At 35.3% G+C, this 16,874-nt stretch overlaps 1 protein-coding gene across 2 annotated transcripts in view; it reads left to right on the forward strand.

Annotated features, from left to right (window-relative positions):
- Nucleotides 1-16,874, forward strand: part of LOC149844023 (RING-finger, DEAD-like helicase, PHD and SNF2 domain-containing protein) — a 155,414-nt gene that overhangs the window by 57,304 nt on the left and 81,236 nt on the right. For both annotated transcript variants that reach the window (XR_016430949.1, XM_090000260.1), the window contains exons 7-10: nucleotides 5,988-6,231; nucleotides 6,306-6,466; nucleotides 6,544-7,155; nucleotides 8,743-8,906. Coding sequence is in view for 1 of the 2 variants with exons in the window: in XM_090000260.1 (XP_089856386.1) it covers nucleotides 5,988-6,231; nucleotides 6,306-6,466; nucleotides 6,544-7,155; nucleotides 8,743-8,906 (1,181 nt within the window). In the remaining variant the exon portion in view is untranslated. The remainder of the gene's footprint in view (nucleotides 1-5,987; nucleotides 6,232-6,305; nucleotides 6,467-6,543; nucleotides 7,156-8,742; nucleotides 8,907-16,874) is intronic.

The following is a 16,874-nucleotide window of genomic DNA, read 5'->3' on the forward strand; positions in this document are numbered from 1 at the left end:
TAAGAATACCGCTTTCATCATTGCCAGTGATGATCATATCATCAACATAAAGCAGAAGGATGATGATACTATTACCTGCATTTTTAACAAAAAGAGCAGTGTCAGTATAACATGAGCGAAATCCCAATTGTAACATGATAGCACTAAATCTATCATACCAAGCCTTAGGGGCTTGTTTAAGACCATATAAGGCTTTTAATAACCGAAGGGTTTGACCTTGGTTAACACTGATTCCCGGCGGAAGATCCATATATACTTCTTCATTCAACTGACCATTAAGAAAGGCATTTTTAACATCTAATTGGAATATAGGCCATTTCTTAGATGATGCTACCGCAATTAAAGTTCTAACGCTTGTCATGCGAGCCACGGGAGCAAAAGTCTCCTCATAATCGATGCCATATTCTTGTGAGTATCCCTTAGCAACTAATCTAGCTTATAGCGCTCTAGGGAACCATCACTTTTTGTTTTGACTTTGTAGACCCATCGACATCCTATAGCTTTCTTATTTGGAGGAAGGTGAACTATTTCCCAAGTTTTAGCTTTATTTAAAGCATCTAGTTCAACTTTCATTGCTTTAACCCAATGAGGTATACTTTTTGCTTGATTATAATGGGAGGGTTCATAGTAAGAATGCAAGGCTATTAGACAAGCTCTATATTTAGGTGAAAGAGTTTCATATGAGACAAACCTATTAGGTGGAATTGATTCTCTAGAAGAACGCCTAAGGGAGGTTTCTTCTAGGGGTTCATTAAGCCGCAAGAATTTTTCTAAAGCACTAATAGGTTGGGCTTCCTCACGCCGAGTGTATACTTGGAGATTGTCACCATTAGTTGGTGATACATCATCATCATGAGAATCATGAGTATTTTCTAAAATTTCCGGATGACTCAAAGAGTCATCATTTGAATCTTCTAAAAGATCATTGATAAACATATAATCAATTTCATTTGATTTTTCCAATATGTCAAATCCATTTTCATCTTCTAAAAAGGTTACATCTTTGGAGACAAATAACTTATTGTTTTTATGATCAAAGCATCTATAGCCTTTTTGATTTTCACCATATCCTAAAAATACACATTCTATTGCTTTAGGTGACAATTTATCTCTTTTATGTAAAAGAACAAAGCATTTACACCCAAAAATCCGAAGACGATTGTAGTCGGGTGTCATATTAAAAAGTTTTTCATAAGGAGAGATATTATTCAATTTTGAAGATGGCATCCTATTGATTAAATAGGTGGAGGTTAACACGGCTTCGGCCCAAAAATTTTTAGGAATATTTTTAGAAATGAGTAAGGATCTAGTGGTTTCCAAAATATGCCTATGTTTTCTTTCCGCTAGACCGTTTTGTTGAGGAGTTCTTGGGCAAGATTTTTGATGACAAATGCCATGTTGTTTTAGATATGCTTGAAAATCATTTGATAAGTATTCTCCACCCGAATCGGATCTAAGAATGGATATTTGACTTTGAAATTGATTTTGAATTTTTGCATGGAATTCTTTAAAGAAGTTAAAAACTTCCGATTTAAAGTTAAGAAAATAAATCCATACATATCTAGTATAATCATCAATAAAAGTAACATAATATGAATAACCACCTTTAGATAGAACCGGAGATGGCCCCCAAACATCGGAATGCACCAATTCAAAAGGTCTTGTTGTCACAAAGGATCTAATAGGAAAAGGAGTAGACTTCATTTTGCCAAAAATGCAATCTTTGCAATTGATATCTTTTTCTTTACAAAACTTGGGTCCAAAAGGAAAAAGATACATTTTAGAGTAACTTGGATGTCCAAGCCTTTTATGCCAAGTTTCAATATTTTTGTCTTGGACATAAGTACAAAATGAGGTATTTGGAAGCATTAAATTATCCATAAAATAAAGGTCTCCCTTCCTATGGCCTTGCCCAATCCGCTTCCCGGACCGGAGATCCTGCACAAAGCACCCTTGGGATGAGAAAGATATTTCACATCCATGGTCGGCTATTTGAGAAACGGAAAAGAGGTTAAGATTTAATTTTGGAACTATTCTAACTTTTGGAACAAGGAAATTTTGAACATTTTTAGAATCAAGAGTTCCAACACCATTTATTTTGAGAAAAGTTCCATCGGCCGTAGAGACACAAGACATTTTTGAATTGGTGTGCACATTGGTTAATGCATTTTCATGAGGGGTCATGTGAAAAGAAGCTCCGGAATCTAAAATCCAAGAGTACGTACCGGGAGGTGATGATGAGGCAATGGCGGCACCGGAGGTGGAAGAGGTGACCTTTAAGATTTGTTGAAGAGCCAAGGAGATTTGTCCAAGAGTGTCTTTGAGATCCCCGTTCTTGCCGTCATCTTCTTTGGTGGTGGATTCTTCAACGGAAGCCACCTTTGGCTTGAATGCCCCATTTAGCTTTGGGCAAACGGGTTTAATATGTCCCGGCTCATAACAATGGTGACATATAATCATTTTTCTTCCACCACTCCCTTGCTTACCAAAATGAGGTGGTTTGTATGTTTTAACATGATTGCCGGGTTTAGATACGGCAAGAACTTCCTCTATGCTTTTACCCATGCTATGCCTAGTCTCTTCTTGAGTAATCTCGGCAATAGCTTCTTCTAAGGGAGGAAACGTGGATCTATGGAGAAGTGAGGATCTCACTTGTTCAAATTCGGGACGAAGCCCAAATAAAAATTGAAACAATCTATCTTGTTCCATTTGTTTTTGTCTTAGAACCACATCCTCCATAGATACCCATTTAGGCTCTAAAAGAGCCAATTCATCCCACAAAGGATTTAGAGCACTATAGTAATCTTGTATGCTCATGTCGCCTTGTTTTGTGGTTCTTACTTTTTCTTGCAAGAAATAAGCTCTTGCAAGATCCTTTTGGGTAAACATACCCTTCATAAAAAACCAAGCTTCATTTGCCCGGCGGAATTTTGCAATATTTGCACATACCTTAAGTTCGACATTATTCATAAACCATGCAAGGATTTTTGCATGGTTGCTCTCCCAATCTTCCATTTGATGATTATAATCTTCAATGGCCTTGAGACGAGCATCGCCTTCAAGTGCTTTCTCTTGATCTCCTTCCATCTTTGTGAGCTTAAGTTGGGCTTCCGGAACGGTTCCTATTACATAACCCCAAAGCTTCTTGCCTTTGAGATTATTCTCCATTGCGGATGCCCACATCATGTAATTTTTTCCATTGAGTTTGAATGATAGATCGATTTTGACTTCCATTGCTACACAAGGAAGATGTGAGAAAGAAAGGAAGTAGAGAGAGACAAGATTTTACCTTTAGAAGATCTTATGGCTCTGATACCATGTAATGAAATAAGCGGAAGAAACCAAGAATGCTAAAGCATTCACTATGTCCCACACGGACAAATGCAACAAGCACAAGAGAGAAAATCCACTAAGGGATATACAAAGGGCCTTATAAAAAGGCTACACACATGAAAAATAATATCACTATTATTGAAGAAGAGCTCTCAAGAGCAATACCACATACATGGGGGGTTCCCCCTATTTATAAGAAGAGGAGACCAAAGGGACTCCCAATAGAGTCGTTGGGAGCCCCCAACGGTCACATATGTGACCGTTGGGGGCCCCAACGACTCCATTGTGGGGCCCCTTTTCGGTATCCAAAAAATACAAAAATAAAAATAAAAAGAAAAATAAAAAATAGTGAAAACGAGAAACAAAATAAGTACCCCTATGGGGTACTTTGTGAAATGACCATAATACCCCTATCGGGTATTATGGTATTATTACATATGTTTTAACACTTGGGACCCTCCCCAACCGCTACAAATAGAGCCGTTGGGGAGGTCCCACCGACTCTTTGAAGGTCTTAAATGCCCTTTAGCTAAAGGACATTTAAGTAAACAAAAAAAATTACTGTTGTGCCCCTTATGGGCACAACCTATTACAACTGGTGAAATGACAAAAATACCCCTAGTGGGTATTACCTATTACATCAACATAATAAATATATATATATATATATATATATATATATATATATATATATATATGTATGTATACTTTACTTTAACACCAACTGCATGGACTTGACTTTTAATTTCTTCTTGTCTAGAGCTACACCTTGAGTCACCTTACAATCCTTGATATCACATCTCATTGCTTCCCTCAAAGTCTTCAATGGTCTTTTTTTTCCTAATTCCTTCCACTTGCATTGTGATCATTCTTCTTTAATTAGCACTGTAATAGGTCTTGTGCAACATATCCAAACCATCTTAAACAACATTCACTAATTTTTCTTTTATTGGTAGTGCTCCCAAACATTTTCTGATGTATTAATTTCTAACTGCATCGCCTTCATACATTCATCTTAACATATACATTTCTGCGAGATGACCTCTTGTTACTTTTTAGTTGCCCAACATTCAAAACCATAATAGAATAATGGTCATATAACACTTTTATAGAAACATCATTTTACTTATAGAGGTATTCATTTATTGAATCACATCCACTAGCTTATTGCTACTTTGTCCAACTGGCGCAAATCCTACTAGCAAATTCACCATCTTGTTGTGTCATAAACCCTAAGTGTCTTAACTTTTTGACATTGTTGGAATGTGAGATCTTGTATTTTTATGACATTATTTTTTACTATCTTCCTCAGCAAACTTGCACACCATAGACTAATTTTTAGATCAATTTTTCAATATGATCCTTCAAGGTTTTAACTTTTGTTTGTACATCTTTGTCTTGACTCACAAATACTATATCATATGCAAACAATATACACTAAGGGACTTTCTTTTGGATAGAAGATGTTACTTTTTCTATAACTATTCTTTTAATCCTTAGTCTTGAAAAGAAATAATAGTCATGATATCTACGATTACCTCATGCAACATGATAGAACAAAAGATCTAATATTGGAAAAAAATGTTTACGAAACTAGATCATGAAATCAGCCAGTGGCTAGTTATAGTTTCAAGTCATTATCTGTACAAAGGCATTGCTATGTGTTTGGATTTTGGTTCCTTGCTTTCCTTATTGGTTACTCTGATGACAGCTATAAAGTATAAACATGAAAGTGTAAAATAGGGCATGCAAGTTATTATAGAAAGACCAGAATCATTTATGCACAACTTGTTTTGTCTCCCTTTTTCTCCAATCACTACTACCTACTGGATTGCTTTGCTCTCCTTGTTCTTCTGTTATTTTTTCCATAATTTCTTCTGTTTTAGAGATGATTATTCTTCCTGATTCTGTGTCATGCATTTTGATCTTCATGCTGGCCTTAGTTTGACTCTCTGTCCCTAAAGTCAATTCCATTTCCTTGGGTGGGAAGAAGTTAAGTGGAGGTGCTGAATAATGGTCTTTTAATGTGTCACCTATTTGGTTGAGGAATTGAACTTGAACATCTCTTGATTCCAACTCAGTGTGTTTTTTATAAGACAACTTGAAGAAATTGGTTAAAAATTTCTTTGGTTTTCCTTATTTAATTAGAAAGCTTTTCAGTTTATTGATGTGCAAAGCCAAATAACTGTTGAGCATATTTTAACATATCTCCGTCAGTATCATGCTATCATGCATAAAACAATTGCATTATGCAAGCATGAGTATTTAGGTCTCTTCCTCTGGATTCTGTTGTATGATCTAGCACAATGTCTTGTTATAGTATTTTGTATGCCTATAAAGAACACATATTTTCTTTGCATCATTTTTTGTGTTGTGTTCAAATGAGGTTGCATGTGTGTTTTCTGTTGTCTTTGGTTGAAGTTCTCTGTGTTTTGTGGTTGTCTTTGAATGTCATTATGCCATGTTTTTTTTTTTGTTTTCACAGTGATTTATATGCGAGTGAGTTTTCCACTGTCATTTGTCAAATGCAGTATTTCTTTTTAGTAAAAATGATTCACGTGATACTGTTACCTTACTGTGTTATTATTTGGCTCAAATTAGATTTTGTTTTGACTTTGTTCTTTTATTTTTTTTAACATCAACCTCTTTACCAGAAGAGAGATGTTGCAGCAATGGAGTTTACCCACAAATTCTTCAAGAAGATTATGTGGCGCTCTTCTAAAATGCTCGTTTCAGATGAGTTGCAGTTGCCTCCTCAGGAGGAACACATATCTTGGCTTTTCTTTTCACCAATTGAGGCACATTTCTACCAGAGACAGCATGAAAGATGCTCAAGTTATGCACATATGGTCATTGAAACTTTTAAAGATGGGATGCAGAACAGGAAACTGATGCATGGTAGCTTCTGTTCCTGCTTCTAGTTTCAAGAGATTATTGGTGACTATGATTTTAATATATGTTTGGTGTTTCAGGTTCTGATGCTCCATGTGAGCTCTTTCTTTCTCATGCGGAGGTTGCGAATCTACTAGGTTCACTCTTAAGGCTTCGACAAGCTTGTTGTCATCCTCAAGTTGGGAGTTCTGGTTTGCGTTCCTTGCAACAGACTCCTATGACAATGGAGGACATATTAGAGGTGATGCTTCTTTATCGAAGGAATTTATTCTCTTGACTTAAATTTATTAAGCCTCATTTTTATAACTTTGCTTATAGGTTCTTGTTGGGAAAACTAAGACTGAAGGGGAAGAAGCTTTGAGGAGGTTAGTAGTGGCACTCAATGGGCTGGCAGGCATAGCTGTTCTAGAGAAGGATTATCAACGTGGAATTTCACTGTATAATGAGGCATTGATTATATCAGAGGAAGGTTCTGATGATTTCCGCTTGGACCCTTTGTTGAATCTTCACATTCTCCATAACTTGGCAGAAATAGTGAAAATTACCCCAAATTGCCCACAAGAGTGTCTGGAATCAGGGGGGAAATCCTCAAGAATCTTTGAAACAGCTACAGAATTACCTGGAAGCAGTGCATATGGCCCTTATTCTGCAAAGAGACAAAAACTATCAGATGATTGCACCACTGGTTCCAGTCATTCTGAGATGAAATCAGGTTTAGATGAAGTACCGACTTCTACATCAGGTGGTTTAACAATTAATGAAGACAATGAAAAGTCTACCAAACATGAACCAAGATGCGGATTTTCATCTCAATCCCTCAGAATTGATAATTTGCTTGCGGAGTGTGAACATATTAAGCATAAATATTTAGCTATATTTGTTTCAAAGCTATCACTGGCTCAGCAGGAGTTTAGAAATTCATATGAGCAGGTAATTATCACAATCTTTTACCAGTTTCAAACTCTGCCCTTTTCAAGAAGCATTACCTGTATCTTCATCTGATTTTCCTGCCTATTATTAGAATTTTATTTTTACGGTAAATCAAATAATATCCTCCATTCGCTTCTTTCTTTGTTGTTTATCATGTCCGAAATTCAGAGCTTCTCGTTGTTCCTGTCTTTACTTGAAAGATTACTGAATTGCTGGTCACATATCTATTTTGAGTGTTGTTGTTAAAGGGTCATGCAATTTTTTATTTTTATATGAGCAGTTTTGTCTTTCGGCACTTGCATTCTTTTTTGTATTTTCTTGCTTTCCCCAAGGGTAGTTTTGTTCAGAAATGCTACCCTAATGTAACATATACAATCTTGAATGAGAGATTGAGGGACGTAGTAGACCCTCTCTCTCTCTCTGCTTTCTGCTGCAGGTACTTAAATAACCCATCCAACATCTGAAGACCAATTTTCTGAAGAGTTGTCCCATAAATGCATTTGCCTATCTTCTTTTGGTTTTCTTTTAGGTTTTTAACTACAAAATTTGAAAGGGCTTTTATGCTCTTGGATAATTGGAAAACCACAGTATAGGCTGCTAATTTTAAAGTACCAATAACTATCCATTCAAATCCCAATACTGATGTTGTTGCTTTTTGTGTTGTTTTATGTCCAAACCTTGAAGTACCATCTCAGTGCACATCATTCTCCTCAACAGGAAGAGGATAAGCCCTCTGCCTAGGTCAGTGAAAAATTCTCAACATAGTTTTGACTTTTAGGTCTTTGCCTTGAAGTTAGTGTCAATATGGAACTTTGTTTATGCCTGATGGCACTTTTGAGCACTGCAATACAAGGAAATACATTGCCAAAACATCCAAGTTCAGACATTTTCTTTTTGTTGGGGGATAATTTTTTGCGGTATTCTGTTGCCTCCGTCATGTTTCCAGCAGACACACAGGTATCCAAATCTAATTTAGTATATGAAAAGATTCAGAAAATGCGGTCTTAGGTCATGATCAATTCATTCCTTTTCTTACCAGTGTGATGTGCCAATATTCATGCTCCCTATCTTTCTTGCAACTGAAATTACCACGCCTCAAATATAAGAGGGCCTTATGGATAAAGCTCTAATCATGCGTGCATACCCTTGTGTCTGGCATATGCAGCCTCTCTGTGGCCTTCTGGTGCATCAAAGTATCAATATGATCTTCTGTATCCAGAGACGAATATTTGGCAAAATTTTATGGATCACTGGTTGAAGGGGGGAGACATCCAAGGTTTCCTCCCTTTGTAATGCAATCCAGGGGAAAGAGATATGTGGTCCCCTTTGTATGCAGCCAATTTCAGCTCTGGTTTTGGGTATTATTGCTAAAACTTTAGTTTCATTGAATAATCATTTCAGAAATCACCTTTTATCGTGTTGCATTGGTACATGTGATCTTTTTGCATGAAACTGTCACATCTTTTGTTATTTCTTTGGAGACTTTTATTTAGTTCTTTTTCCTGTCTTTGTTTCAGTTATAACATTCCTGAAACTTTCTTGTCCTCCAAAGCTTTTCATTTTGACAATCTTTTCATTTTATTCAAGGTTTGCAAGTTACGAAATGAATGTGAATATGAACACTCAACTTGGTGGATACAAGCCCTTGATCTTGTTGAGCAGAATGGGTATGATAAAGAGCTGATAAAGAAGATCACTGAAGGGGTCCCTGGAGCCATAAATGGTTCCAAATCATCAAAAATTTCTTCAAGGTTTCCTATCCCTTTTATCTCTCTTTCAGTTGGTTTTATTTTAGTGTTCTTTCCTTTTTTTAACCATAGTGGATTATCAGAATGGATTTTGATAAGAAGTTTACATTGTTGATGTGATTTGATTTTGAATTTGGTGGTGTTGGCCACAGTGCCTCTTATTAGTGTCACCTTCATCATTTTTTGCTGGATCTTGGTACCTCTAGGAGCATCCTGTACTACGATAAAGAGCATATTTCTACAATTCAAAATTATGGATATTCAAGTAAATTAAATAAATAAATAATTGGATGCCTTTGATCTTTTGAAATAAACTCCTAGATTTCTGCAAGCTTTGGCATCTCTTTCCGTGTCCTTTCACATGGTTTGTAACTTTGTCATGGGGATATTTCAATACGTACATGTGTTGTGTCCCCATCATATTATTTGTGATGGTAAACTGCACAAAAATGGCGTATTAAGTGTATTAAGTGTCCTTTTGAGTGTCCATGTGACATAGCTTGGTTTACTTTATTATTCTTACTTTCTAGAGCCATAGTGCATAAATTTCATGGGAATTTTGAAGTGTTGGTATATAAATATAATTTCGTTTCACATGTGATGATATTGGACATCTGTCCTTAGTTTATGATGCACTAGCCAATCACCACGGTTGGTTGGCTATTGGCTATTTGGTATTTTCAAGAGCATTGATGCGGGAAAACTTTATCAAGTGGATCACGTAATTACATATATTGATCTTCTGTAGTAAACAAGTGGAAGAGAAACAAATGAGTTAATGGTGCAAAGTCAATGATGACTTATAAAAGTCATCTTTATTTCTAATGTTCCCATGCTTAAAGCATGTTTAGGATGCAAGCCGGATACTTTTGTAGTGAAGCACTTTCTATGAGGGTAAATAGTGATTCCAAAGAGAATAGAGCTCTAAAAGACTTCTAAGCACCAAATAGTACATCACTTTTTATGCTTGCTTTTGGTTTTTTTCAGAGCAAGGATGGAAAACTTTCCAACATGTCCACTCTTTTGGTGAAGCTTGTCTTACTAATTTGTGTAAAAACTGTAACTTTCCTGTATGCTGTCAGTGCTATTACAATTTTCTAAGATACACTTGATCTCTAATTCCTTTTGTTTGTTTCAGTTGCCTAGAAATGATATCTCTAGTGGAGTCAAAATGTTTTTGCAAGAATGTTGTTGTGCTGGTCTATTGTGTTAGAATTCTGTCCTTTAATACCCAATATATATATATATATATAATTTCTTTTGATGTATTAGATGCACTTTTAGTTTTAATTGCAAACTTAAATTTATGGAGATCATTATATTTAATTAGTGTATAATAACTTAAAATCGGGCATAGGATGACCAAGCTATGAAATACCATTAATGTCAGTAACAAAAAAAAAAAAATCCAAAAAACCACAACTAAACATTTATGTCATTCTAAAAAACCAAATCAAAACCTAATTCCTACAAACATCATAAGTTATGCATTTATGCTAATTGATAAAAAAACCTTAATATTCTAATCAAAATCAAATCACACAATATTCATGGATTCATGCCTAATGGTAATTAGAAAAAAAACAAAAACAAAGACAGTTACAAACCCTAAAACCATAACTAAACATTTATGCCATTCTAAAAAAACCAAAATCAATGCCCTAATTACTACGAACATCATAAATTATGCATTTGTGCTAATTGATAGAAAAACCCTAATATTCTAACCAAAATAAAATCATATTCATGAATTCATGAATTCATGTCAAATGGTAATTAAAAAAAAAACACAAGAAAAACCTAAAATCATAACTAAACATTTATGTTATTCTAATAAAACCAAATCAAAACCTTAGTTTCTACAAACATCATAAATTATGCATTTATGTTAACTGATAAAAAATGCCTAGTATTCTAACAAAAATCAAATCACATAATATTCATGGATTGATGATTAATGGTAATTAAAAAACATATAAAAAACCCCTAAAACCATAAACTAAACATTTATGTCATTATAAAAAACCAAATCAAAACCCTAAATCCTAGCAAACATCAGTCATAGATATGCAAATTGACAAAAAAAAAACCCGATTAAATATTTATGCCATTTGAAAAAACAAAATAAAAAGCTTCAATCCTAACAAAAATCAAATTTAGGGGTTGATAATCAAAATCAAGCATTCATTAATTGAATCATGCTAAATGATAATTGAAAATAAAATGGCACAAAAAACCCTAAAACCTTAATTACATATTCATGTCATTTGGAAAAATCCAAATCAATAACCTCCTAAAAAAATCATAGATTTATGCTAATTAGAAAAACATTAAAACCCCTAATACAATGACCATCATCAATCATTTATATTCATGCCTAATGCTTATTGAAAAAAAAAACACAACCCTGACGCCCTAATGAAAATTCCATGCTACTTCAAAAAAATAAAAATAAATATATAACCTAAACCCCTAAATACATTATCTAATTGAAAGTAAAAAACAAACAAACAAAACCCTAAAACCCTAATTAAAATTTTATGCTAAAAAAACTAAATAAAAAACCTAAACCCCTAAATACATTATGCTAATTGAAATTAAAAAACAAACAAAACCCTATTTGGCATTTCAAAAGAAAAATGGAAACAAGAAGATCCAGCCACCAGGGCCAAGGGCATGCGCTAGAGAGGTCGTCGGACAGCCGGACACAATCCGACAAAGTTGAGAGAGAGAGAGAGAGAGAGAGAGAGAGAGAGAGGTCGGGGTCAAGGGGTGGAGTGGGACTCCCATAAAAAAGGTTTGGGTTGGGGTGTGCCCACCATGATCCGACTGTTAAAATGTAAACTATAATATATATATATATATACATATTATTTAATATTATTATATTTTCTTTTATTATTTTCTTTTTCTATTTTTTTTATTTTCATTTTTAGCATCTAGTTCAATAGAAACTAGATATTTGGAACTTGACTGTGCAAATAGCTGTTGAACTGTAGTCCAACAGCTATAATAAATGCTGTTGGACTATAGTCCAACAACTATAATAATAAATGCTGTTGGACTGTAGTCCAACAACTATATTAAGAGACGTTGGAATCCATCGTCTCTTTTGGAGAGCTCAAAATGAGCTCTCCTCTCTCTTCCACTTTTTTGTATATATAGGGGTGAACCCCTTCAATGTAAATAACTATGCTTCTTAAGCATTTTGTTCATGAATAAAGTATTATTTATTTTTCAAGTGTTCTTCCTTTTATACCCTTTCAAGGGTCATGCTTGTACATGGTATCAGAGCTACGAAATCCTTAGATCTTGAAGTGCTTCCGCCTCGATTTTTGTGCCACATTTACAAAAGGTGTTTCATCACCTTGTTCTTGGCTCAAGAAGATTTGTTTGAAGAAAGGCGAACTTGTGCTACAAAAAAATTTGGTTTTGTATCCTCTCTTATTCCTTTGTCTACTCTTTTTCTTTTCTTTTTATTTTTCTCTCTCTCTCCTCCTAGTTATTCCTCTCTTACCCTTGTAAAAGATGGATGACAATGATAAGATTACCATCATTCCTATGAAGCTAAATGATACTAACTATGTAATGTGGGCTTCGATTACGAAACACCACATTTGGGGAAAAGGTTTATGGGGTATAGTGGATGGTTCTAATTTGGAACCTAAACTATCTCTTACCAAGAAAGAGGGTGATAAAGAGGTTCCTCTAACGGAAGAAGAGAAGAGTAAGGCGTTAGCCACTTATGAAAAGAAATGGAAAGAATGGAGGATAGGGCATGCAAAAATTATGTCATGGCTTATAAATAGCATAGACATTAAAAAATGCTCTAGTCTAGCTAAGTTTGAGCATGCCGATAAGGCTTGGGAATACCTCAAAAACATCTATTCCCTTAAAGATATTGCACATGTATGCAATTTACAAGATAAAGTTCGGACAATGACTCAAAAAGATAAAACTATTCGAGAATATTATAATGAGTTGTCCGAACTTTGGGAAGAGTTGGCTCTTCTTGAGCCCAAATGGCATTGTGCTGAAGACATCGAGCTTCGCCAAAAGCAACTCGATATGGAACATTTCTATCAATTTGTGAATGGTCTAAGGCCGAAGTTTGAATCCACCAAATCGACCCTTTTACATCGTGGAAACATTCCTTCTATTGTTGATACTATAGAAGAGCTCACTATGGAGGAAAATAGACTTAGAAAAAGTACTCCAAAAGTTGATGATGACTCCGTTTTAGCTGTATCTAGACCGGGGACTCATACTCGTACTTACAAGCCGCCTTATTTTGGAAGGCAAAACGACGACTTTGATAAAAGAAAAGTTATTTGTCATCATTGTCATGAACCAGGGCACTATAGGCCTCAATGTCCAAAGTTAAAAAGAAGAGAAGAAAAAATAGTTGCATCTGTTGAATCTAAGTCAAAAGATCAAGATGCACCTGTGTCTATTGCTCAACTGATGGAAATCCTTCAACCTCTTCTCAAAGGGGTATCCTCCTCAACCGAAGCCTTAACTGGAGCGGCAGTTGCATCTTTCTCCGTCCCAGGTAACTTTCCTTGGCTTTTAGATTCTGGTGCTTCTTTTCATATGACCCCAAATGTTAATAGTCTATCCGAATGTCTTAAAAATAACTCAAGTGTGTCAAAGGTTTTTACAGCCGATGGCACATCTCTTGAAGTAAAAGGAATAGGATGTTTTGAAAATCTTCAAAAATCCAAAAGATTTTTTATCCCAGAAGTTAGATATATCCCTAAACTTAATTTGAATCTCTTATCTGTCTCGCAAATATCTGATTATGGATGTAATATCTCCTTCTCTTCTCATGGTTGTTGGGTACAGGATCGCCAGTCAGGGAAGCTGATTGTGGAAGGCCATAGAGAAGGACTTTATTACATGGACTTTTTGGAATTAACCAAGAATGCATTTTGTTATAATATTCAGAAATTAGAATTGGATTTATGGCACAAAAGGCTTGGCAATCCTCGTATATCTAAAATTTAATATTTTCCAAGTTTGGAAAAATTTTGTAATTCTGAAAATTTTTCTTGTAAAGACTGCATTCTTGGCAAAATGAAAAGGTTACCATTTCTTAGTAGAACTTTTGTTTCCTCACGACCACTTGAGTTAATACATTCGGATGTTTGGGGCCCCGCACTAGTTATTTCCAAAGGTGGTTATACATATTATGTCATTTTTGTTGATGACTTTTCTAGACATACTTGGATTTATTTTCTTAAACATAAATCTGATGTCTTTGCTAACTTTCAAATATTCCATAAAATGGTTAAAAATAAGTTTCAAAATGATATTTCTGTTTTTCGCACTGATTCAGGGGGAGAATTTATGTCCAACGAATTCAAAGACTATCTCAATTTACATGGTATTACACATCAAAGATCATGTCCACACACTCCACAACAGAATGGCCTAGCCGAACGCAAACATCGGCACATTATGAAAACTACTAGGACATTGCTAATTGCAAATCAAGTTCCAAAAAGTTTTTGGGCTGAAGCGGTCCTAACTGCCACCTACCTCATTAATAGGATGCCATCTTCCTCATTAAAGAATACAACTCCAATAGAAAAGCTTATTAATTTAACTTCAGATTATTCTAGATTAAGAGTCTTTGGATGCAAATGTTTTGTTTTCACCAACAGAAATGACAAACTCTCTCATCGTGCAATCCCATGTGCCTTTTTAGGATATGCTGATAATAAAAAAGGCTACAGGTGTTTCGATTTTCAAAATGACATTATATGTGTCAAGAAATGTATTTTTTTTGGAAAAAGAAAGCTTCTTTGAATTTGAAAAATCCAAGGATGTCACTGAATACTCGTTTTTAATTGATCCAACTTCAAAATCCAATGAATGTGATGTTGGATGTGACCTTGACAATGATCAAAGTCCTATTGTTGTTGAAAATGATGATAATGAAGAGAAAATCCATAGGGATGTTAGTCTACAATATTCAAGATGTAGAGAGCAAAATCTTCTGTGCATTACAAAAATACTCTGAAGTCTCACCTAGAAGAACATCTAGAATCTCTAAACCTCCATAAAAATTTGTGTCTTATGAATCTTTTTCACCTACGTATAAGGTCACCATTACATTAATACAATCATATGTTGAACCATCGTCCTATTCTCAAGCAAAAAATCATATAGAATGGATAGAAGCCATGAAAATAGAATTGGATGCACTAGAAAAGGCCAATACTTGGACGATACAAGATATCCCTCCGGGTAAGAAACCTATAGGTTGCAGGTGGGTATACAAAGTCAAAACCAAAAGTGATGGGACCCTGAAAAGATATAAGGCCCGTTTAGTAGCAAAAGGATATACCCAAGAGTATGACATCGATTATAAAGAAACATTTGCTCCTGTGACCCGTATGACCACTGTTAGAACTTTAATAGCCTTGGCCTCCATTAGAACATGGCCTATCTTTCAATTAGATGTCAAAAATGCTTTCCTGAATGGGAATCTCGTTGAAGAAGTATACATGGAAGCCCCACCTGGTATTAGTATCCCTAAGGGTAAAGCTCTTTGTCTAGAAAAAGCTCTTTATGGTCTTAAACAGGCTCCAAAAGCCTGGTATGACCGATTTAGTCATGTTATGCTTGATATTGGTTTTCAACCTTATTTAAGTGACACTGCTTTGTTTGTTAAGAAATCTGATGCAGGCATAATTATTCTTCTTCTCTATGTGGATGATATGATCATCACCGGAGGCGACAAACAGGGAGTTGCAAATATCAAATCTCTTCTTAAAACTCACTTTGAAATGACTGACTTAGGTTTATTAAGATATTTTTTAGGCATTGAAGTTGCTTATTCCCTTCGGGGGTATTTGATATCTCAATCTAAATTTGCTCTTGATATCGTTTCCAGGTCTGGAATTACAGATGATAAGAAAGTAGACACCTTAGAAGTTGTCAATGTTAAAATGAAAATTGATGATGAAGAACTTCTTGATGATCCTACTCCTTATAGACAGCTTGTTGGAGCTCTTTCTTATCTTTCCATTACTAGGTCAGATATAGCTCATGCAGTTCATACAACCAGTCAGTTTCAGCATGCTCCCACCTCCGTGCATATGGGAGCAGTTTTGCGTATTATTAGATACTTAAAATCCTCTCTTTCACGAGGACTCTTCTTGTCTGCTTCATCTTTATTAAATTTAATTGCATATACTGATGCTGACTGGGGAGGTGATCCCAATAATAGACACTCAACTACTGGTTTTTGTGTGTTCTTAGGTGAAACCTTAATTTCGTGGAGGTGCAAGAAGCAGCAGAAAGTCTTTCTTTCCTCCACCGAAGCTGAATACAGTGCCATGACAACCACCACTATGGAGGTTGTTTGGCTCAGACGATTGCTAGCGGATATGGGAGCTAAAGCAACGCAAGCTTCAAAGATGTGCTGACAACAAAAGTGCGATCTACATTGCAAGCAACCGGACATTCCATCAGCGCACTAAACACATTGAGATGGACTGTCACTATGTCAGAGAGGAATACTTACATGGAACCATTGATCTGCCATATGTTACATCAGAATATCAATTAGCAGACTTCTTCACCAAGCCTCTCGCTGCTCTTAGATTTCACTTCCTCTTAGACAAACTTTCGCTTGTACCGTAAGTTTGAGGGGGAGTGTTAAAATGTAAACTGTAATATATATATATTATTTAATATTATTATATTTTCTTTTATTATTTTCTTTTTCTATTTTTCTTTATTTTTTTTAGCATCTAGTTCAATAGAAACTAGATATTTGATCCTATCAAGTTCCTGTTGGAACTTGACTGTGCAAATAGCTGTTGGACTGTAGTCCAACAGCTATAATAAATGTTGTTGGACTATAGTCCAACCGCTATGACGTTGGAATCCAACGTCTCTTTTGGAGAGCTCAAAATGAGTTCTCCTCTCTCTTCCACTTTTTTGTATATATAGGGGTGA

Source organism: Nuphar pumila, chromosome 3 (genome assembly GCF_984573655.1).
Source record: "Nuphar pumila chromosome 3, dmNupPumi1.hap1.1, whole genome shotgun sequence".
Taxonomy (NCBI): Eukaryota; Viridiplantae; Streptophyta; class Magnoliopsida; order Nymphaeales; family Nymphaeaceae; genus Nuphar; species Nuphar pumila.